Source organism: Canis lupus, chromosome 9, assembly GCF_011100685.1.
Source record: "Canis lupus familiaris isolate Mischka breed German Shepherd chromosome 9, alternate assembly UU_Cfam_GSD_1.0, whole genome shotgun sequence".
Lineage (NCBI taxonomy): Eukaryota > Metazoa > Chordata > Mammalia > Carnivora > Canidae > Canis > Canis lupus.
The window spans coordinates 3,369,173-3,391,173 of NC_049230.1; the positions used below are offsets into that span (position 1 = coordinate 3,369,173).

Sequence of the window (22,001 nt, forward strand, 5' to 3'; positions counted from 1 at the left end):
CGAGGGGCGGGGGCGGGGGCGGGGGCGGGGGCGGGGGCCGGGGCGCTGCGGGGCCAGGTGCGCGGCGCTGGGCCCCGGACGGTCGGCGGGTCCGCGCACAACAAAGCGGCGTCCGGGGGAGGGCGGGGGCGCGGGGAGGGGGCGGCCGGGAGCTCCCGGAGTCGCATTGGCCGCCGGCCACCGGGGGGCGGAGCCGACACGCCCCGGAGCGCGATAAAAGGCCGGCCCGGCCCGCGCCCGCAGCGCACGCATCCGTAGAAGGCAGCGCAGGCCCCGGTGCCCGCCGCCCCCGCCGCCCCCGCCGCCGCCGCCCCCGCCGCCCCCGCCGCCGCCGCCGCCCCCGCCGCGCCCAGCGCCCCGCGCCCCAGCGACCCGGGAGAGTTAGCGCGGGCGAGCGCGGGCCCGGTGCGGAGGGCGGCCCCGGCGCGCCCCGAGGCCAGCGCCCGCACACCCGCGGCGGCCGAGCCCCGCGCCCGCGCCCCCGCCCCCGCCCCCGCCCCGCCCGCCATGGGCGCCGCGGCCCGCAGCCTGCGCCTGGCGCTCGGCCTCCTGCTGCTGGCGACGCTGCCGCGCCCGGCCGACGCCTGCAGCTGCTCCCCGGTGCACCCGCAACAGGCGTTCTGCAACGCGGACGTAGGTGAGCACGCGCCCCCGCCCGCCCCCGCCCGCCCCCGCCCGCGCCCCCGCGCCCCCCGCGCGCCCCGCCCGCCCGCCCGCCGGGGCCCACGCCCGGACGCCGGCCTCGGGCCTCCCGGAATCCTGCAAGTGGACGCCAGGATCGCACTTTCTCTTTCCCCCGCGCGTCTCCCTTTCTTCGCCTCTCGCCGAGATGCTTCTCAACCTCAAAATTCCACCGAAATTCCTCCGCAGCCCCAGCCCCAGCCCCAGCCCCAAGAAGGGAGCCAGGGAGCCAGGGAGCGGACCGGGCTTGGCAGGCGCAGGGCCCGGGGATGCCAGCGCGGGGGGCGGGGGGGCGGGGAGAGAGGGGACGCGGCGCGGCGGGGCAGGCCTGGCCCTGGCCCGGGCGCGGGAGGACGGGGACCCCGAGAAACTTTCGCGGCCGAGCGGGAGCTGGGCTCCGCCCCGGGGCTGGGAGGGGAAGGGCTGGCCGCTCAGCCCCGGCCTCTCCCTCCAGCCCTCCAGCCCGGCTCGGGCTCACCTTGGCTTCGGCTGGGGCGGAGAGGGGAGCTTCCCGGCTCTGCCCAGGCTCCCCGGGCCGCAGGGGCAGCCCCGAGGGGCAGCCGGAGCCCCTGGCCCGGAGGGGGGCCCTGCGGCCAGGCCCGGTGGGAGGAGGGTCCGCGAGAGGCTCGCTGCCGGACCGCTTTCTCAGGACATCCCCGCACACTGGAGACTTGGGGCCAAGTGGGGCTGCGTGGCCGCGTAGGACCCTCGGAAAATGTCTCTCATGCTCTGCACCCTTGCCCCTCAAAGGTGGGGGTGAGCCCGGGAGGCAGGAGGAGCCCGTTATTTGTTCCGATCCTGGATCCTCACAGGGGCCGGAGACAAGTGGGGGAGAAGGTGGCAGAAATGGGAGGGACCAGCTGGGCCCCAGGACCCCAGAGGTTTCCGTCCGGGCCTCCAGCTGCCCTGGTGAGGGTCAGCCGGGATTTCCCAGGGCAAGTCTAGCCACAAGGACAGATGCACAGCAGGGGGGTCACTGCCCCCCCCCCCCCCACAATTGGCTTCTCAACAGGTTTATGTTGTGCTTCTAAGCCTCAGCCAGCAGAGCGTCCGGTTGCCAGGCCAGATGCAGTGAGGCTGGCTGCCCTCACCTGTGCAGACTCAGAGCCTGGGTCCCTGGGTTCCTCCTGTTGTCGGCCATGCCCTCCTGAGCTCCCCACGGCCCCTGGCCACACCCCAGTTGGCCCCATTGACCTGCCGCTTGGCCCAGGAAGACCTCAGGTGTTCTTACCTGTGGGCATCACATGGCTCCGGCCATCTTGGCGTGGGTGCTTGCAGAGGAGTTTTCCGTAAACCCCGAGGCAGGGGACTAAGTAAGGCTGGCTCCCCAACTTGGCTTGCCCAGCAGGTTTGAGGGCGATGCACATTGGCCTTCCCCTGGGGTGTCCGCTGGGCATCTGGGCCTGACCGGGCCCCTTTGCTGAGACACGGCCAGGCTCCTGCCCATGAAGCTGTAGGGCGGGATGGTCTCAAGGCCCAGAAGGAACCTCGTGAGGCGCTTGGGCTTGGTTCGCAGGAGCCTGCAGGAAGGGGCAGGGCCTCGGGTCCACCTCACACTCTTCAGCTGCTGGAAGAATTTCCAGCCGCTTCCTGGCCTGCCCAGTAAACCAGGGCAGCAAAGGGTCAGGGTCGAGGAGCTTCAGCGAGCCTTCAGGTTCCTTCTTGCTGTGTGCGTTCCTCTCACTCCGTCTGGATCTCCTGACACGTGTGTCCCATTTCTTCGCATCCAAATCACTAAGGAGCCTAAACTTTGACCCCGTCCCAGCTCAGAGGCCCAGTCGGGCTGCTGACACCAGACTTGCACAGCAGAGCCCCGGCTGTGAGATCCCTGTGCGCTGCACTGAATCCGCTAACGGGGGAGCCTCAAAACAACAGCGGTTGTCTCTGTCACAGCTGAGGCGGCCCGAAGTCCAAAGTCAAGGTGTTGGCAGGATGGGCTCCTCCCGGACACCCCGAGGCAGAATCTGCTCCGGGTGTCTCTCTCCCCGCTCCTGCTGGCTGCCGCCATCCTTGGCTTTCCTTGGCTTGTGGACACGTCACTCCAGCCTCTGCCTTCTTGTCTTTACGTGGATTTCTCTGCGTGTGTCTGTCCCAAACTCTCTCTTGTAAGAAGGACCCCAGTCCCTGAGTATAGGGCCCACCCGTATCCAGCATGATCTTCTCTTAACTCCATCACATCTGCAAAGACCCTCATTCCAAATAAGGTCACCTGAGCAGGTTCGGGGTGGACAGGAGTTTTCAGGGGAACTCTTCTGGCCATGCTGCCGCAGTTGGCCCTTCTGTGCTCAGTCAGCTTGGGATATGTGAAGCCGAGACACCCAGCGGAAGCCCTGGGTGGCTGTGGAGTTCAGGTCACTGCGAAGGCGGTGGTCTTTCTGTATCTGCTTCTCCTTTGAGGGCCGCTAGCCTGTGACTTTCTCCTGACGATCCCCCACTCTGAGAACCAAATGGCCTGGGGCCCTTTGAAAGATGACTCACGTCTTGGCCCCTTTGTAAATACAGAGAGTCTGGCCTGGGCCCAGCTCTTGCTGAGGGTTTTAAAAGCCTCACAGGTGGACCTTGTGCCACGAGGGCTGTGGTCCAGGGGCCCATGAAGGGTGATGGCCTTGCGCACATTGGGGATACTGAGAGCTAACTGCTCACGTGGTGTGCTGGCTCCTTTAAGTGTTGGCGGGATGCAGGCTTGGTAGGCACCGTCGGATTTCTGTCTGCCTGTGTGAGCATTTCCGGGAGCTGGTAGGACCGGAACTGTGGTCGGCGAAGAGATTCATTATGAGGTCGTGAAATTTGGGTGAAGGGAGCGGTAGGTAAGAGGTGATCTGGGTTCCTCCTGGAAGACCTCGTTCCCTGTCCTTTCCGGGAAAGCGAGGACAAGCAGGAAGTGTTTGCTGTCTCTGAGCAGGGCTCACGTGCGCTGCTGGCCTGACTCCTACCACCTCGTGGAGCCCGAGGCCATCTCCTGCCCAGACCCCACACCCCGGCCAGAGACCAGCGTTGGGCTTGCTCTTTGGGTGGCCACCATGGAGCGAGCCTGGAGTCACTTAGCCAGCCCAGCGGCTTGGCAGATCCGGGCCGTGTGAGCCAGTTTCTGGAGTCACTGGTAAATCCAGGAGGTCTCTGGACCAGCGGAGTAAGATCTCATTTCTGGCCTGGGTGGCGGTGCCCATGGCCATGCTACTCCCCCAGAATGCCCACAATGGCATCTTTCTCAGCGTGTTCCCATCTCCAGACACTGCTCTGCAAACCCGCTGGTGATCTCCAGCCCCAGGTGGAGAAGGGCCCACAGCCAAGGCCATTCGCTGGTCGCCAGGGCAAGCAGGCCAGCCTCGTGCGTGCACTGTTGGAGGCCACACCGTGGCACCTGCAGAAAGCACGCACCACGCATTCAGAAACGGCTGTGTCTTCACCAGATACACTTGCTCGGGAAGAGCGAGGCGGATGAGACGCCTGTGAGTTGAGTCGGGCCTTCCGTGCTTGGGGGCCGGGAGGGGGGCAGGGCTTCTGGAGAGGCCTCATTGATCTGTGTTCCCAACATCCTTGTTTTCCTATCCGGCTGTTTCTACAAGCCCTTATGGAGTGGCTGGCTCCGCCCCACGGGACATAAGGAAGAAGCAGGGCATTATTAGCCTGTCCTTGGGAGGGGGAGCTCCAGACTCCAGGGCCAGGCAGCGTGGAGGTGCACAGGGTGGGCACAGACCTGCGGACCCCAAGCCCAACGGCCAGGGTGTGGTCTAAAGTCAGAGAGACTCAAGGTGTCTCAGGCCAATGATAAACAAAGTAGCTGTGTGAAAGGGGAATGCGGTTTTGGGATCAGAGGTGTAGAGGGTGTTGAGGGGAGGGGACTGTGGGCGGACTGGAGCCCCTTGGCCCAGTTTTGGTCAGCTGGGGATGCGCTCTCCCAGGGGAGTGCCTAGAACCTGAGCTGCTGGGGTTGGGAAGCAGAGGGGAAGAGATGCGCCCTGGACACAGCCTTGGAGGCCGTGCTGTGTGTGGCCTGTGGCTGCAGGGAGCTCTCCCCACGCCGTGGTCCCTGCCTGTGATCTGAGGACGCGCTCCCAGCCTCCAGCCAGGACCCGCTTGGTCCTCGGGGAATTTGCGGTCATGGCCTGTGGTCCGTGAGCTGTAGGCGTGGGCACCTGCCTGTCCTCTCGGCTGTCTCAGCTGGGTTACCAGGCAGACGTCCATACAGGCTGCATGGTCCAGATCCGATGGCAGCACTTGGGCATTGAGAATAAAGATATAGACAACTCCCAGGCTTCCAGGGTTGAGCCACCCTAGTCCCAATGCAGAACCACTGATGTGATACCCGACTGCTGCAGGTTCCCAAGGTCCCTTTGGGTTCCAAATTGGCTAAGAGATGTGGCTGGAGGGCCCTGGCAGCCTGGAGGATGCAAACACAGCAGGAGAAAAAAAAGGCCTGGAGGAGACAGGAGAAGGAAGAGCAGCGTGGTGGGTGGGGTCCATGCTTCTCCCCTGCCTGGGATGCTCCCTCTCTCCTCTGCACGTATGCATCCACATACACACACACACACACACACACACACACGGGCCAAGGGCAAGTGGCCTCATAGTGAGGATGGTCTTCCTGGGAAGAGAAGAGCAGAGCTGGGAGGGAAGTCAAGGTTGGAGAACCCTAACTCGGAGGACAGAGTCGGGGGAAACACATACCCAGGCACATCATCAGCGGTGGCAGCGTGGGGATGCACTGGGCAAGGGGACCACCTGCGCAGGCAAGAGTGAGAGAGAGTTCTGGGTGCAAACCAGGCCTGAGAGGTGGGCGAGGGGCCAAAGGACACCACTCTGGCATATCACATGCAGTCTGCATCCCCTCCCAAGGGCCCCCGGTGAGCCATTGTGAGGGCATGCACCTGTGGGTGACAGCCAGGTGGCCCAGGGCGCTGGCTAAAAGGCAGAGTCCGAACTGGCATCCAGAATTAGAGCCTCAGGGCCCACGTGGGCGGGCAAATTGGTATTTCTAAGACTGTCCAGGTGATTCTGACGCCTGCCGAAGTTTGCACAGAGCAGTTGTCTCCAACGCAGGCTACACCCCAGACACTTGTGGTTTGAGACGAGAATGTTCTAGGTATTTAGCACAGACGTTGATAGCTCCACCTGTATGTAATGGTAAATGGACAGGTAGGCATGGAGACTGCTTGGCCAGGCCTCTGCCTTGGTGCTGGAGGGTCTGAGTGAGTGTGGAGAGCGAGGACCAGGGGTAAGAGGGTCAACGAGATGCCCTAGAATCGGGGAGGAGAGGTGGCTGAGGGAAGTGGCGGAGGAAGTCTTCCAGGGATGGTCAGGAGCACCCGTGTCTCAGAGGGCAGGCAGGATGAAGCTGGCTCCCCCATCCAGAGCTCGGAGCTCCCGGGACCCACTCGCTGGACCCCTGGGGCCTGACCTGGCTGGAACGCGGAGATCCTTCGGTGCCTCCATCATTGCGTGGATGTGCGGCTCCGGGCGGGTGGTGGTGGGAATACGCAGAGACCCAGAGGGATCCCATTTTGCAGCTGACAAAATTGTACCGCTCCCTGTGTCTGAGCAGTGTCCCAGCTCGGCTTCTGGAGACCCCAGCACGGCAGACTAGACAAGTGTTTATTCTACAAACCAAATTGAGGGCAGCCCTGGTGGCTCAGTGGTTAAGCATCAGCCTTTGGCTCAGGGTGTGATCCTGGGGTCCCGGGATCGAGTCCCATGTCGGGCTCCCTGCAGGGAGCCTGCTTCTCCCTCTGCCTGTGTCTCTGTCTCTCTCTCTGTGTCTCGTGAATAAATAAAAACAAAAATCTTTAAAAAAAATAATTGAGGTGTAGTCTTTGTATGGAAGGATCCTATCCTGGGGTATATGGGCATCCATCCAAAGATAGATCGGAGGGTGATGGCAGGGGTGACATGAGTCTTGAGCCCTGAAACTGTAAGCAGAGCTCTGTGTGTGCACACACATACACACATACGTGTGCATGCCTGGGTTTTCCAAGGCAGTGGCCGGGACTTCCACTGGATTCTCCAAGGGGTATGTGACCTCTAAGAGGTCAGTTGTTGCCGCGTACGAAGTCTTCAAACGGCCTGTAGGGGAGAGTGGAGGACGTGGTGAGAAGGGTCTGGAACCAAAGCCTGGGCGGCCCTGAGCCTGGGTGCAGAGTGGAGCTTGAGTCCCAGCAGCAGGACCCACCCGAGGGTCGTGAAGTGTGGCCGGGGGTGGGGAGGGTGTTAAGGGGTTCTGGTGGCCCAGGAGCAGGTGCACGCACGGGGGTGGGGGGAAGGGGGGAGGACTGGGGTCAGAAGGCAGATCTTGCAGCTGAGTGGGGGGTGGGCTCGTGGTAAGGGGTCACCCTGGGGTTTGACCTCGGCGCCCAGGCCTCCATTCCCTGTGTATTTGTGCTGGGATACGGTGAGCCCGGGGTCTGGACGGGAGAGTCTGTGGCTGTGGCTCCCCAGACAGTGGAAAATGTGTGAGGGGACCCGGAGGGAAGGGGAAGTGGAACGCGAAGCGGTTAGAAGAGTCAGCAGGAAGCCAGGACGCTTGACTTCCTAGGACAAGCCCGTTAGGGAGGCCACTCTGCAGCCCCACCACGGCTTCCGGGGAGAGATCCGCGCAGATGCCCTCGGCCTCGATTTCCCCAGCCCGAATAGGACGTGGTGATTTACCTGCTTCCTAGGGTCGCGGCTGGAGGTCACAAGGAAGGGTGGGGGTGGAACACTTGGGACGGTGCCCCCAGGAGGCTCTGGGGTGTGCGTGTGTGTGGAGGGTGGGTGTGTGGGCATCTCCGTGGGGGACCCTGCACGGTGCGCGCCTTCCCCACCCAACCCGAGGCCCGGCTGGGGTGATGGATGGCACAGGTCGGGGGAGACACGGGGCGGGGTGGGGGGTTCTGGTGCCGCCAGGAGGCAGCGGGGAGCTGGGAGGGAAAGCTCCTTCGTTTCGTGAAGGGGGGGTGGGAAGCTGGGAACACCGTCGTTAATAAGTGCTGAGTGCTTTCAAGTGGCTTCCGCACGTTGTCCCCGATTCACAGAAGATCAAACTGAGGCACAGACGATGAAGCTCTTGCTCAGGGTCATGCAGCTCGTGAGCAGCCCGAGTGCGGACGGGGAGGTGTTAGTGGACGAGGCTGACCTTGGGGGCCCCGAGCCGTGTGGGCTTGACGGGTGGCCGTGGCGCCCCCGGGTGTGGCGGGCGAGCAAGCCCTTAGGGATGAGCCCCAGATATGAAGCGGACTCGCGTTTCCCACCTGGAAGGACGCTCGGAGGGTATTTGTTGGAAGCCCCCCTGCAGCTCGAGCACTTTTCCGTCACGGACATTGTCCTTCTCTCCAACTGAGGCTGAGTCTGGGGCTGACGTACATTTTGATAAAACCTTTGCCCACACGTTGTCCGTTTCTTAAGTTCCTGGTGAGCATCCAGGTCAAGAAACAGAACATTGCTCCCCCGCCCCCTCCCCCAAGCCCTCTGCTTATCCCTCCTGGCCCTAAATTCCCCTTTGCCTTGGGGTCACCACTGCCCAGCTTCTATGGTGGCAATTTACTGGCTTTTCTTTTTTTTTTTTAAAGATTTTATTTATTTATTATTATTTTTCTGAAAATTTTATTTATTCATGAGAGACACAGAGAGAGGCAGAGACACAGGCAGAGGGAGAAGCAGGCACCTTGCAGGAGCCCGATGCAGGACTCAATCCCAGGACCCCAGGGTCACTCCCTGAGCCGAAGGCAGACGCTCAATGGCTGAGCCACCCGGGTGTCCCACCGGCTTTGCTTTATATGGTTTTATTGCTTATCTGTGTATCTTTATTTCACGGAGAAGCATGTACACATTTAAATGCACGTGTAGGGACAGGTCTGGAAGCGTGTCCATCACAATTCTCAGCAGTGGGTGAGATCAAGGGCAATATTTCTCTTTTTGTTTATCTGTGTTGTCTAAATGTTGTTGGATTAGCATGTGGCAGGTGGGTGATTATGTCACCGGTGAAAGGCACGGAGGACAGAAATGGAGTGGTGGGCAGGGGTGAGGGTGGGGGCGGGCGGCGGAGAGGCCCCCACATGGTGGGTGAGGGCGCTGAGCCCGGGCGGGCCCGTCTGTCCCTGTCCCTGTCCCCACCAGGCCGAGCCCCGGGCCCAGTCGAGAGGGCCAGCTGCCTGGCGCTGCTCCCCTTGCCCTTCGCCCGCTTGAGAAGCAGGGGTGCCGACTGACCCCGACACAGCGAGTGAGCCCAGCCCCCTGTTCTGGGCCCTGGAGCCCGGAGCACAGTGGCCCGTGATGAGACCGGGATGAGCTCCGAGGCTTCCTGCTGGGGAACATTCCGTGGGTGGAGAGACCCTGAGAGCTCCTCGGCCTGGCCCCGGAGCAGGACCTGCCTGGGCTCGGGGCTCTGCCAGTCTCTCCGATCTGTAGCGTGGGGTCCTGGTTGGGCCTTCCTGGCAGCCCCTTCACAGACCCAGCTGAGCACAGGGGCGGGGGGGAGGTGCCCGCATCAGGCTTTGCCGACGCCCCTCTGCTTCTACCTGAGGGCCCTGGTTAGGAGTCCACAGCTGATTCTTTACTGAGGGCAGAATAAGGCAATGGACCGACGTCTTAGAGGAAAAAAAAGTGGAAGAAGGTATTGGGAGAAGAGCCGGCCAGAACTGGTTCTGAATCCTGATTGTGTCTCCTCTCCCTCTTCCGTGCGGGCGGGATCACACTTGCGATGCTCATACATCTCTGACGAGTGAGCAGTGAGCTTGGTGTGGAAGCCAGGGAGCCCCGAGGGCCGTCAGCCCCCCACCCCCACCCCGCACCCCAGCGCCCCCGGAACTCCGTGACCCGGCTCGCTCGCCGCTCTGTCCTGGAGCTCCTGGCAGGGAGGCCGCGGGTGGAGCAGGGACGTCCACCTCCCCTGTCCGTTCCCGGCCAGCTCCTTCTTGCTCTCTCCGGCCTCCGTCCAGAAGGGAGTTCAGGGCACGCGGACATCAGACGGCTCCGGTGCAGGCCCGTGACGGGAGGGATCACAGCCCCAGAGGCAATCGCACCTCGGGCGCTCTGCGGCTCGCCTTTGCTGTGGTCACTCCCGATGGGTGCGAACTCGCTGGGCTCAGTCGGCTGACCCTCCCCGGGGCCTGTGACGTGCCCGAGAGTGGAAAGCCAGGAATGTGTTGCAGGCAGAGATGTGGGGCGGTGATGCCGCTGGCCTGCGTGTCTAGCGTGCTTGCACGTACTCGGGCACCTGCGCTCACGTCACCACCAAGGGCCTCCAACACTGAGGATCCTTGACCTGAGCCTTTGTCCATGGTCACGAGGCTCCTGGGTGTCCCGGAGTAACCCTGGCTGGAGGCTAGAGTCCAGGGTGCTTCCAAGTGATGGCCCTCCCCGGTCACCAGCCGGGGGAGAGAGGACTCAGGGTCCCCTGTGGGCTGCAGGTCCGCGGTGGATTGTTCTGCTCAGAAGAGAGAACCCATTTCAGGGGGAGCATGATGACCCTGTGGCTTGGGGGGCAGCACGCAGGTGCCTTCTTTTTCAGCAAAGGGTTGTTCGTTGGACATGTGAGCCCGGTTTGCTCCTGGGGGCTTTTCTGTACAGTGTGCAGCCCTCCTAGCATCTCCCCTTCCGTCCTTCATGGTCTCTGGGAGAGAAAAGGACCAGCCTGGCATTTCCGGGGTGAGGTGAGGTGGGGTGGGGTAGGGTGAGGGTGGGGGGCGGGGGTGGTGCCAGCGTGGAGCCGGGCTTGTGTGCCACCCAGGGGTCTCTGTTGCGACATCTCGTCCTCTTGCCCCAGGTGGGCCCAGGACGGAGCACGAAGGAGCCGCTCTATGGCAGGGTCTTTGCTGTTTGTGCATCATTTCTGGAAGGCGGGGATTGAAAACACAAGGCACGTCAATCCCAGTCGTACGGGGTGGGGGTAGGGGGATGAAAACATCACCGGTCTAGGCGTTTCCAGCGCAGAAGGACCTCCCATGATTCTGATTCACGAGGACTCGGGCAGGTGAGGCCCGTGTCCCGTCCTGTGGCTGGGCATGGAGGGAGGACTCACCCAAGGTCATGCCGCCGAGGGCCCTTGCCAGGAATCCAAGGAGCCCGGTCCTGGCACGAGTCTCTGGAAACGGGACTGGATGTCACAGCTCTGGACTTCCCATTGCTCGGTTCATCTGGCCCCGGGGCTTGTTGTCCTTGGAAGGGCTCGACTGCGGGCATATCCTGTCTTACCCTGCGCAGCGCAGAGGCTTGGAAGGGCACGCTGCCCCCTCGAGGGCTTTAACCATCAGTCCCCTCTCTGATCAAGCAGCCCTGTGTGTAGGAAATAACTGAGGACCGTGCTCGCCTCTAGTCAGGAGGATATCCATGCCCGGGTCGTTTGTCTTAGGGAAACCGTAGAGACACCTACACGCGCAGCAGCAGGGGGACAGTTAAATAAATCACAGCCTCGGACGCCCTGCGGGACCAAATGGTGTACAATTTTTTTTTTTTTTTTTGACCTCACACATTGAGATAGATGGTTGCGGGGGGGGACTTAGACTTTCACAAGCATGTGTTTACTTAATTCTCCTACGATGCGCGTGAATGATCCGTGTAATCTTGAAAGTTGCAGCCCGCTGGTCGCGGCGCGGTAGCAGGGCCCGGGCTTTCCAGAGCTGGGGGCCGGGGAGGAGGGACCGTCCGGCAGAGGCGAGGATGGGAGCTGCCGTCCGGGAATCGGGGCGAGGTGCTGGTGGGAGCCCCGACCGGGCGAGGGAGAAACGTCCTCACTCCAGAGGCGGCGCGGAGAGGACGGCCCTGGTGGCCGTGCTGGGGCGTTCCGGGAGGTCATCGGGCGCCCCGTGCCACTTGGACGCCGTGTTTATCCAGCACGCCCGACGCCCCCCAACCCCCGACCTTGTCCCTCGCTGGGGGGCGGGGACCCAAAACCACGCACGCTGCAGAGGCCAAGCGGTTGGGGGGTGTTTGCCGCAGAGGGAGAAGACTCTGCACCCACAGGACCAGGAAGAGGGGCCCTGACAAAAGTGGGTGGAGGTGGGAGGCTGTGGTTGGGAGCTTCCCGTGGGAAGAACACGTCCCGGGGCCCTCCCAGCCCCACACGGAGACTTTCGTCTCCAAGATTCCCACGCTTCAGCCAAGGTCCTGTAATGAACGTTCTCCTCTCAAGGAACCAAACCCCGGGATAGGTCACTTTGACTTCCTAGGGTCCAAGTCCTGCTCCCCAAACGAAATTTCTTTCTTTCTTTCTTTCTTTTTTTAAGATTTTATTTATTTATTCCTGAGAGACACAGAGAGAGGCAGAGACACAGGCAGAGGGAGCAGCAGGCTCCCTGCAAGGAGCCCGATGCGGGACTCGATCTCAGGGTCCCAGGATCATGCCCTGAGCTGAAGGCAGATGCTCAAGCGCTGAGCCGTCCAGGTGTCCCCGAAATTTCTTAATTGTGAGATTCGTGGAGGGTGCCCCTCGCCCGAGAAACGAGGGCAGGCACGTCTGATTTCTTATTTTGGGTGGGTGCGTGGCGCAAGGGGGCCTGGGGCCCTTCTCTCCTGCCTCCGGTCGGTTCCACTCAGCAGTGGCATCCTGGAGGAGCGTGTGACCCCAGCCTGAGCAGGGAGCAGACCCCTGCGGGGGGGGGGGGGGACGGGCCGCCAGCACCCCGGGGATCCCTGACTTTGATGTGGGACCACTTGGAGGGGACGGGCTGGGGGGGGGCACATGCTGCTGGGCTGGGGCGGGAGGGATGTTTTCACCGGGGAGTCCCCTCCCTGAGTACCCCCTGGGGTGCACGCTCTGGGACCCCTGCATCACCCCTGCACGTGGGCCGTCCCCCATCCCGCTCACCCCCCGCCCCGTGCACGGCCCCAGCGGTCCTGAGCCAAGTCTGTGTGGTTGGCGGGCCCGCAGCAGGTGTCCTGCCAGGAGCTCGCCCTCTGGCTGGCTCGTCACTGTCCCTGACTTCACCCCTGCTCTGATGTCACAGGCCAGCAGCTGTGCGGTTGCCGCGGCGGCAGCCTGCCCGTGGCCCACCAGCTGGGGCAGACACCGGGCTGCTGGTGGACGTGGGGAGCTGCGAGTCCAGCCTGCTCTGGTCAGTGGGCCCTGGAGACCCCCGTGCAGGCCGTCTGAGGCTCCTGCAGTGCCCACCCCTTACCTGCTGTGGGGTGCCCGGCCGTTGGGGGAGGCTCGTCCAAGGGCCTTGGGGAGTGGGCCCGTCAGGCTGTCCATCGGGGTGATTGATGGTTAAACCTACACATTTATAAGCCCCCGCCCCAGGATTTGGGTGCAAAATCTGCCGTGGGGCCTGACCAGGACTTCTGTTCTACCAACACCAACCCCCCCCCACCCCACCCCCGGCCCTCTGTGATTCTCACGCAGCCAGTCCAAAACCCAGCTGGCCTTAGGATCCGCCACTCTAGAACTTAGAGTCAGGCAGTGGGCGAACCTCGCCAGGCCCTGGGTGGCACAGTGGGTGTCACAGAGTGTATGTTTAGAGGCGAGAACTCGGAGAAACGGAGTTAAAAATGTTTCTGATGTTTGTTTTATCCGGGCTTGGCTTGGATGCCTCCAGTGATGGGTGTCTCACTACCTACCAAGTCAGCCCAATGATATCAAGACAACCCGGTAGGACGTGCTTCTTTCCACCTGGCCGGTTTCTGCCTCCCTGTAATGTGTTCTTGGTCTAGCTTGGTCACCCGGAGACACACGCAGTAAGTACCATCCTCTTTCCGCAAGTGGCGTGCCGAGCACTTGGGCATTTCTAATGGCGATGCGTGCTAGCGGCTAGACTGATGGGTGCCCTTGTTACTACCACTCCGCAGAGGAGCAAGCTGAAGCAGCCGGAGTTAGGAAACTTGCACCAGGTCGCACAGTTAATACTCTGAACCACCGCATTGAGCTTTTCTAGATTTTTCTGTCACCTGCAGGCTCCACCCCAAACATTCTTGGCTCCTAAGGACTTTTTTCTGGGACGGGTTTTTCATTCTCCTCCTGAACTTGGGCCACGGCCTCTTCCCCCCAGCCTCGTTGAACACGCTCTGGTTTTTCTGAATTCTTTCTGGGAAGTCCAACCTCCCTGCCGTTCAGGTTTTCTGGTTGCGTAGTTGTCAGTTACTGTCTGTTTCTCAATTAGGTTGATTCCCAAGCATTCCAGTGGTTCCAAACACCGCCCCCCCCACCCTGTGACGTTGTCTAAGTAGACATTGCTAGCTGTCCACGCCCCTCACCTCTTTGGGTTTATTTAGATGCACGTATGTCAGCTGCGTGGGCGTGGGCCCCATCACTTGTCTTTTTTTTTTTTTAAACATTTTATTTATTCATGAGAGACACAGAGAGGCAGAGACACAGGCAGAGGGAGAAGCAGGCTCCATGCAGGAAACCCGACGCGGGACTCCATCCTGGGACCCCAGGGTCGTGCCCTGAGCCAAAGGCAAACGCCCAACCATTGAGCCACTCAGGTGTCCCTCACTTGTCTTTTTAAATTTTTTTTTAACGATTTTATTTACGTATTCGTGAGACACAGAGAGAGAGGCAGAGACACAGGCAGAGGGAGAAGCAGGCTCCACCCAGAGAGCCCGATGCGGGACTTGATCCCAGGACCCCGGGATCATGCCCTGAGCCGAAGGCACATGCTCAACCACTGAGCCACCCAGGAGCCCCGAGCATCCAACTCTTGATTTCGGCTCGGGTCGTGATCTCAAGGTTGTGAGATTGAGCCCCGTGTCGGGCTCTGTGCTCCGTGTGGAGTCCGCTTGAGATTTCTCTCTCTCTCTCTCTCTCTCTCCCTCTCTCTCTCCCTACTCCCCCCCATGCCCCTCCCCTTGCTCTCTTGCTTCCTCTAAATAAATAAATAAAATCTTAAAAAACAAAAGAAATCTTCTGAGCCATGGGGGTGAGGTGGGCACCTCCAGCAGCGCCACTGGCTCTCCGGGCCCGTGGCACTTGAGTGCTGGATTTCCACAGCAGGACTTGGTACATTTAGAGTCACACCCTCATGTATGTGACTCATAGAAGAGCCCGTCCATGCCCTGAGCCGCAGACTCCCGTTTCTTCTTGAGACCCCGTTTTTATTTTTTATTTATTTTTTATTTTTATTTTTATTTTTTTTAAAGATTTATTTATTCATGATAGAGAGAGAGAGGCAGAGACACAGGAGGAGGGAGAAGCAGGCTCCATGCCGGGAGCCCGATGCAGGACTCGATCCCTGGACTCCAGGATCGCGCCCTGGGCCAAAGGCAGGCGCCAAACCGCTGAGCCACCCAGGGATCCCCCTAGACCCCGTTTTTAACGCGCGCCCTGTGTGGATGCCGGGCCACAGTAGGTAGGAGCCGTTGGGGAAAAAGGAGGCTCGGGCGCTGTCACTCGTGTCCGTGTCTCACAGCCGGGGAGGAGGACACCAGACACTATGAAGCGTCGTCGGCCTGTAGAACCCGGGTTGTATCCTGGGGTCATCTAGTGCGGGGGCTACTCTGTCCTACATAGCCCGTTTCCATAGCCCGTTTCCTTTCTTTCCTTTTTTTCTTTTTTTTGGTCCCACGCGTTTTAAAAGCTCTAGAGGGATTCCTTATGTCCTTAGTCCCAAAGGTGATTTGGAGTGTTCCGAAAAAGTTCTCACTCCATCTGTTCTGTGAACTCGCGGAAGACAGAGATGGTTAACCTGACACATGAAAGAGTGAGCTTTAGTTATGGGGAGACGTTCTCTGGCCGTGCCAGCTGATGGGCGCCTTTCTGTGTCTATTTTTATATGTTTCAAAGATGCAGGGCTTTGCCATGTCCCCCAGGCACCGAGTCTGGCGGCCTTTGGAGAGAGGCAGGAGCGTTTCTCTGGTTGCTGCAGGGGTCGGGGGGCAGCCTTGGAGGAGGGGAGGGACCGGACCTGGCTTGGGGAGCTGTGGGCAGGGTTGAGCCTCCTTCTGTTTGTGGGAGAAGAACCCACATGAGCACATCGCTGGCCTGGACCTGGGTGTGGCGATGGGGGTGGCCTCTGGGACCCGCAAGGAGCCGCGCTGGGGAGGAGGGCCAGATCGTGGGCTGCCGGCACATGCAGAGGCCCACGGGCCGGGGATTGTTGACCTTGTTGGGAATTGCCCCGGGGAGCTGGTGTGCTGACCAGGCTCTGGGCTCCTCCCTACGGAGGCTAGTATGGGGTCCATGTGGGGCAGGGCCTGGGAATCTGGATTTTTTAAAGATTTTATTTATTTATCCATGATAGAGAAAGAAAGAGGCAGAGACACAGGCAGAGGGAGAAGCAGGCTCCATGCAGGGAGCCTGACGCGGGACCCGATCCCGGGACTCCAGGATCATGCCCCAGGCCAAAGGCAGGTGCCAAATCACTGAGCCACCCAGGGATCCCGTGGAATCTGGATTTTTAAAAGAGATTTATGTGTTTGACAGGGAGAGCATGAGCAGGGAGAGAGGAAGGAGGAGAGGGAGAAGCAGACTTCCCTGCTGAGCTGGGAGCCCAACACGGGACTCTATCCCAGGACTCCGAGATCCCGACCTGAGCTAAAGGCAGCCGCTTCACCGGCCGAGCCACCCAGGCGCCCTGGGAACCCACATTTTACCTGGCAGCTGAGCTGACTGTGATGCCCGTGGCCTGTGGATGGTGCTCGGATGCCCACCAGTGTGGGCAGCACAGCACCAGTGCAGACGCCACTGGCTGAATTGGTTTGGTGGCTGTGGCTGTAGCCACGTGCGTGGAGGCGGAAGGCTCGGGTTGGGGGCAGGGGGGCTGGCAGAGAGCCTGATAGGGAATCTTTTCGGCGGGGGGGCTCAGGTGGGGAGGAGGTGGGTGGAGACGTGGATACCGGGTCGAGCCGTCTGCCAGGACTGCGGGACTCAAAAGTGTGGTCCTGGGGCCAGAGCCGGACCCGCTGCATCAAAACAGGACTGTTATCAAGGTCCGGATGCTGCATCTTGGCTTTCGATGTGCAAGTGAAATACGTGAAAGAGAAAGGGGAGGGTGGTTCATTCGATGAACTCCAGTAAGAGCACCCCCCACCCCCCAGAGCCCAGAGGCTGAGCTGAGTGCCTCTCATGGTGGTGGGAGGTCAGGTGATAAGGTCACCCCGGGACAGAGTCCTGGCTCCCAGCTCTGACCTCCCTCGGCTGCAGGTGAGGGACTCAGATCAGGGGCCGGCCCGCTTGGGTTTGAACCCTTGCCGTACTGCTTATGACCTGTGTGGCCTTCGGCAAGTCACTTAACCTCTCTGAGTCTCGGTTTTCCCATCAGAAAGTGGGGATGGGAGTAGAGCTCCCCTGCCCGGGTGAGACCAGGCGAGAGGGACGGCGTGTGCCACCGAGGGCCTGCATCCATGAGGTCTTCATGGTGATCCGTGTCCTGTCCATGCGGCAAGCTCCGTTTTGCCCTGTTTTCTTCCTGTGCATTACCTCATCTGTGAAATGGGCACAGAGAAGCTCTCGGATCATATAGTGGTGTGACTAGGGCACGTGTGAGGTGGGTGGACGCCCCATGTTCTCTGAGGGGTGTGGTGTCCCTGCAGGTCATCCTGACTCCACCACCATGGGCGTCACTCTAGGGGGTCTGGGGCCCCACGAGTGCCCTGCAGGATTGTCACAACGGATGCCAACCGTTGGAGGGCCGGGGGCTCTGTCCCGACCAACTGCCACCAGTTAGCCGTGGCCGGCGCACCTGCAGGCTCTGAGACCCCCCGTGGGGCACGTGGGCAGCTTCCAGAGTGTCACCCCCTAGTGGCCCTGCGTGGGCAGCGTGTGCCCCTCCTATGCGGGAGGGGGCCGCGGGGGCAGGTCGGGGAGCCTCACGGCCTCTCACTGTGGCTGGTCCTGCTCACGGGCGTGAGGTGCCCTGGAGTCTGCGGTGGGCCTGGGGCCCGGCGCCTCCCCGCCGCCCGCCAGCGGGTCTCCCCAGCAGCCTGGCAGGGGCCCGCCTCTACTGGGAGGCTGTTTGAGCGACCGCCCGGGGGTGGCCGCCGCACTGGGGCCACAGAGGGTGCAGGAGAATGGGCCCAGTGTCCACTTGGCGCAGGAGGCCAGACGGTGTCCACCTCGCCTCCCGTCTGCTGCTCTGAGTGGGGCTTGTGTCGGGACAGGGCCTGTGGTTTCCCTGAGGGGACGAAGGCAGCCGACGTGGGGCGGGCAGCCGTCCAGCTCGGGGGGAGCACGATTCCCAGACCAGAGAGAGAGAACCCCGGATGCTCAGGGTACTCTGGTCTCAAGTTAGCAAACAGGACGGGCGTGGAGGGGGGAGCTCAGGGGAGCCAGGTGTGAGCCGAGGGAGGGCCAGGAGGCCTGTGCTGGGTGTCACAGGGTTGCCAGTTCCTGAACTGGGAGCTGACTGTAGTTTCTGGACTTTGTCCCCAAGATGTCTGTCCAGATGTTTTATGGTTTCGTCCATTTGCATGTCTTCAGGAAACCCAATTCAGTGATCTTGGGGTGCCCACCTCTGTGGGCCTGGCTCAAGGCGATCAAGTGGGTTGGGGCGCGTCCAGGTTTTACTGACTGTCTCCAGGTGACAGAAGGTGGCCCGGCGGACCGCTGGATCTAGGGGTGCGGTTCCCCTTCTCTCCAGTGCCTTCCAGGGGAGCCGAGGGGACGTTCACAGCTCTCCGGACCTCTCCCCGCCTCTTTAGACACCACGGTGGCCGTTCCCAGGGTGGAGGAAGCTCAGGCTTTGGCATCTGGGGCTCAGACCCGCACACCCATCCTCCCCCGTGAGCTGCGGAAGTGGTCCATCTGTTCTGCGATGGCCACCCCGGCAGGCGCGGACGGGCCCTCCCCATAGCTTCCACATGTGCACCCCCAATGCCTGCTGGTGCTAACGTCTCAGGCTTCCTTAGCCGCGTGCCTCCCCGTTAGTCCAGTGTTTGTTTTGCTTGCTTTTTTTTCCCCCCATTTAAAAATTGGATTTGTCTTATTGAATTCGGGGTGGTTTATATAATCTGGATTCAAGCCTTCTGTTGCGTCTGTGATTCACAGGTACTTCCTGCCAGGCTGTGCCTTTTGTTCTCACTTACGGACGATGATGGCTCTTGGCGTGCAAAGGTTTTTAGTATCAATAACGCCCCCTTATCCGTTTCTTCGGCTGGTTGTGCTTTTGGGGTTGGATCCAAGAAATCTCTGCCTGAGCCAAGGTCATTAAGATACACTTGTGTCGCCCGCTTGCACTAAGGGCTGTGCTCGTCTTGAGCTGGTTGTTGTACGTGGTGTACGGATTTGCAGGTGGCCATCCGCCGCCCTGGTGTGAGCTGTTGGGAAAACACCCGGACTGGTCCTCCCCCCGTTGCATTGCGGTGGCACCTTTGTGGAATCCTCGCCACTCGCGTTCCATGCCCCAGCGCTCTGTCTCTCTCCCTCTCTCCCCCTCCTCTTGCTCATCATGGTGGTTGGCAGAGTGGCGGGTGGGACTCTAGCCGCTGTTCTAAGCGTATGACCGCATGACCGAGTTGACCAAAAGCCGGCGGCGGCCTGAGCAGCCTCGGGTGGTCAAAGGCACCAACCCGTCTCTGCCACTCGCCAGCCGTGTGACCTGGGTTAAGTTTCTTAACTGGTTCCTGCCTCAGTTTCCCCACCTGTGAACTAGGGGTGCTGGTAGCTCCTTAGCTCACAGGGTTATCTAAGAAAGTTGAGCAGACACCCGTAACGGTCTGCTGTTCCATGGGCGCGGTGGCGTTTTCTGACTCCTGCCATGCCTCTGGGTCGGCCTTGCTCACCCGGCTGCATGTAGGCTAAGATGAAAGCGGGGTGGGGGGGGGTTGAGGAGCACTCGGCACAGCCTGTAGCCGTCCAGGAAGGGGCTCCTCTAGCCCCCCAGTCTGGCTGGTTTTGACATGAGCTGCAGGTGGCCGTAGACGTGTGAATTCACACTTTTTTTGGTATAAATGCACCTCCTTTTCTAGGGGGGGGCCTGCAGACCACGGATCCCTTCCTGACGCCGAAGCGTCCCCCTCCTGTAATCCCACAAGAGAAGAGCTGTGAATCCTGGAAAAAGAAGCTTAACACCCGCACCCCTCCCCCAACCCAGCGATTGGCTTGGAGTGGATTCTCGTACCGAAGGTGCCTGCACACGTGTCTGCTCACACCCCTGCACATGTGCACAAACTTCTCCTCCGCCCTCCCCTCTGCCCATTTATAAGCAGCTCCTCCTGCTCCTGCAGCAACCAGACACATGCACCCTCCCACCCCTGCCTGAGTCCTAATGCATCTCCCCAGGCGGGGGTCTCAGCCTTGGCACTGTGGACATGAGCCACTGTTCGTTGTGGGGACCGTCCTGGGAAACGCAGGATGTCGAGCATGCCCTGGGTGCCAGTAGCACACCCCCCCCCCAGCTCCGGTTGTGACAACAAAAAGAGGTTCCCCGATGTTGCCACATGTGCCCCAGAGAGCAAAACCACACCCCGCTGAAAACAGCTGCCCTGCAGGGGCTTGTTAAAAGTGTGCAAGACAAGCTGGGAACAGAGCCTGGGCCCTCGAGGGCAGGTCTTGGCCAGAGTGACCTGGAGGGACATGTTCTAGAGCTTGTCCTGCATTCACAGCTCCGTGTGCCTTGTCTCCAGGGCCTCGGTCTCCTCAGCACACTCCGGGCAGCAGCGTGTGTCCTGTCCTCGTGGGCTTGGCGTGGGACAGCCGTGGCAACCGTGGCTCCTCGGCCCCTGGCACCTTGACTCCCGCTCTTGCTTCCCACCACCTTCCCCCTGGGAGCCGTGTCTGCACAGGTCACCGACATGAAAAGGAATGCAGACAGAGCCGCTCGGCTGAGTCCCAGCCCTGACCACGAGGCCCCGCTTTTGAGGCAGAAGCAGAGATTACTACAAGTCCGTGAAAAAGGAGCCCTCGCTCTGCAGAGGAGACCAGACCTCCAGCCGTGGAAGAGCCAGCAGCCGCAGTGCCAGGCCGAGGAGCTGAAGGCGGGATGGCAGGAGGCCCCCCCGCAGCAGGTCCGAGGCCTTGAGCGGCCGTATTTAGCACATCTGTTAGGCGTCGGGGAGGACAGGCCAGGGAGCACCAACCGGACTCGGATGGGCCGGCCCAGCGAGGAGCAGCCCAGCCACAGAGGGCCGGGGAGAGGCACAGAGCGGCCGCCAGAGAAGCGAGGAGTCGCAGAGAAGACCTAGTCAGACCCAGACCGCAGCCCTGGCGCACCAAGCCCCAGAGGAAAGCGGTGGGCACGGAGAAGCCGGGGGCCCCCAGAGCCGCGGGCCTCACTCACCGCCCCCGCTGCGCCCCCGAGAAGATTAAAGGGAAGCGAGTGCCTTCGACCAAGACCAGCGGCGGCCGCCGTCCCGCTGACCCCCGGGGGAGCAGGGGGATGGATGTGGAAGAGCTCGGGGCCGCTGCCGGGGAGCTGGAGCGTCTGCAGAAAAGGGAGAAGGAAGGAGGCCGGGATGGGAGGAGGCAGCCGGGGCAGGTGCCGGCGCCCCCCGGTCAGGGCCCCAAGAGCAGCGGTCTGGACCCGAGTCCCGAGGGCAGGGCAAGGGACCTGGAAGAGCTGTGGCTGGGGGGCTGGACCTGCAGAGGGGCGTCTCCGTGCAGGTGTGGCGACAGGAGCAGGTGGCAGAGGGAGCTCGAGTTTGCCTTCCAGGAGTTGTTTAACACGAACCAAGAGCTGAAGAGGCACCTGAGCTTGCACCTGGCCCCAGGGCCCCGGGTGGATCAGAGCTCCAGTGCAGAGCACGGCCTCTCGCAGGCGCCCCAATGCAGAGGCAACACCCCGAGAGACAGGAGCGCGGCGGGCACCGGGGTGGATGTGGGGCCGCGTGGGGAGTGCGCGTGGCCCGTGCCGGCCGAGGCCCGCCAGACCGCGTCCCACGCCAGCGCGGACAGGTTCCGGAGCCGGCTTGAGAGTCACAGATACCATCGGGTGGCCAGGCTCGCGTCCAGGAGTGAGAGTAAATCGAGGTCTCCCAAGGCGGGAGCGTTTATTGGTGGAGAGAGCCGGCTCCTTTGCAGCCCAGGCTCGGGACCAGCACCGGCCAGACTGGACCCGCTGGCGGAGGGTCCCCATCGCCCCTGCCCCGCGGAGCTGGTGGACGGAGGCAGCCCGACGGCGTGGTGGCAGAGGCCCGGCCGGTGGCAGGAACCGGTGCGCCCCACGGGCTCCCCGGGGCTGAGCTGGGAGGCCCGCGCCCTGCCGGAGCCGGAGCCAGAGCCAGAGCCGGAGCCAGAGCCAGAGCCGGAAGGGCAGACAGAACAGAGAAGGGCGTGCCTGGCTAGCCTCACGTCCTACTCCTCCCAAGACCAGAAGGAAGGGGAGTGCGAGTGCGACACCACTTCCCCCTTGGCCTCTGGCTTCTTCGACGATGACCAGCACAGTCAGATGATCCATGACCTTCAGCAGCAAATTGAAGAGCAAAACAAATTGCACAAGCAATTTCTTGAAGAAGCCAGGAAACGCTTGCAAGAGTTTCAGATG

General features: G+C 61.6%; 1 protein-coding gene across 1 annotated transcript in view; it reads left to right on the forward strand.

The window, feature by feature from the left end:
• The first annotated feature begins 505 nt into the window (after positions 1–505).
• TIMP2 (TIMP metallopeptidase inhibitor 2) overlaps positions 506–22,001 on the forward strand; it is a 45,140-nt gene continuing 23,644 nt past the window's right edge. Inside the window, 1 exon segment of the mRNA NM_001003082.1 lies at positions 506–637. Coding sequence (NP_001003082.1) covers positions 508–637 — 130 coding nt within the window. The 5' untranslated portion in view covers positions 506–507.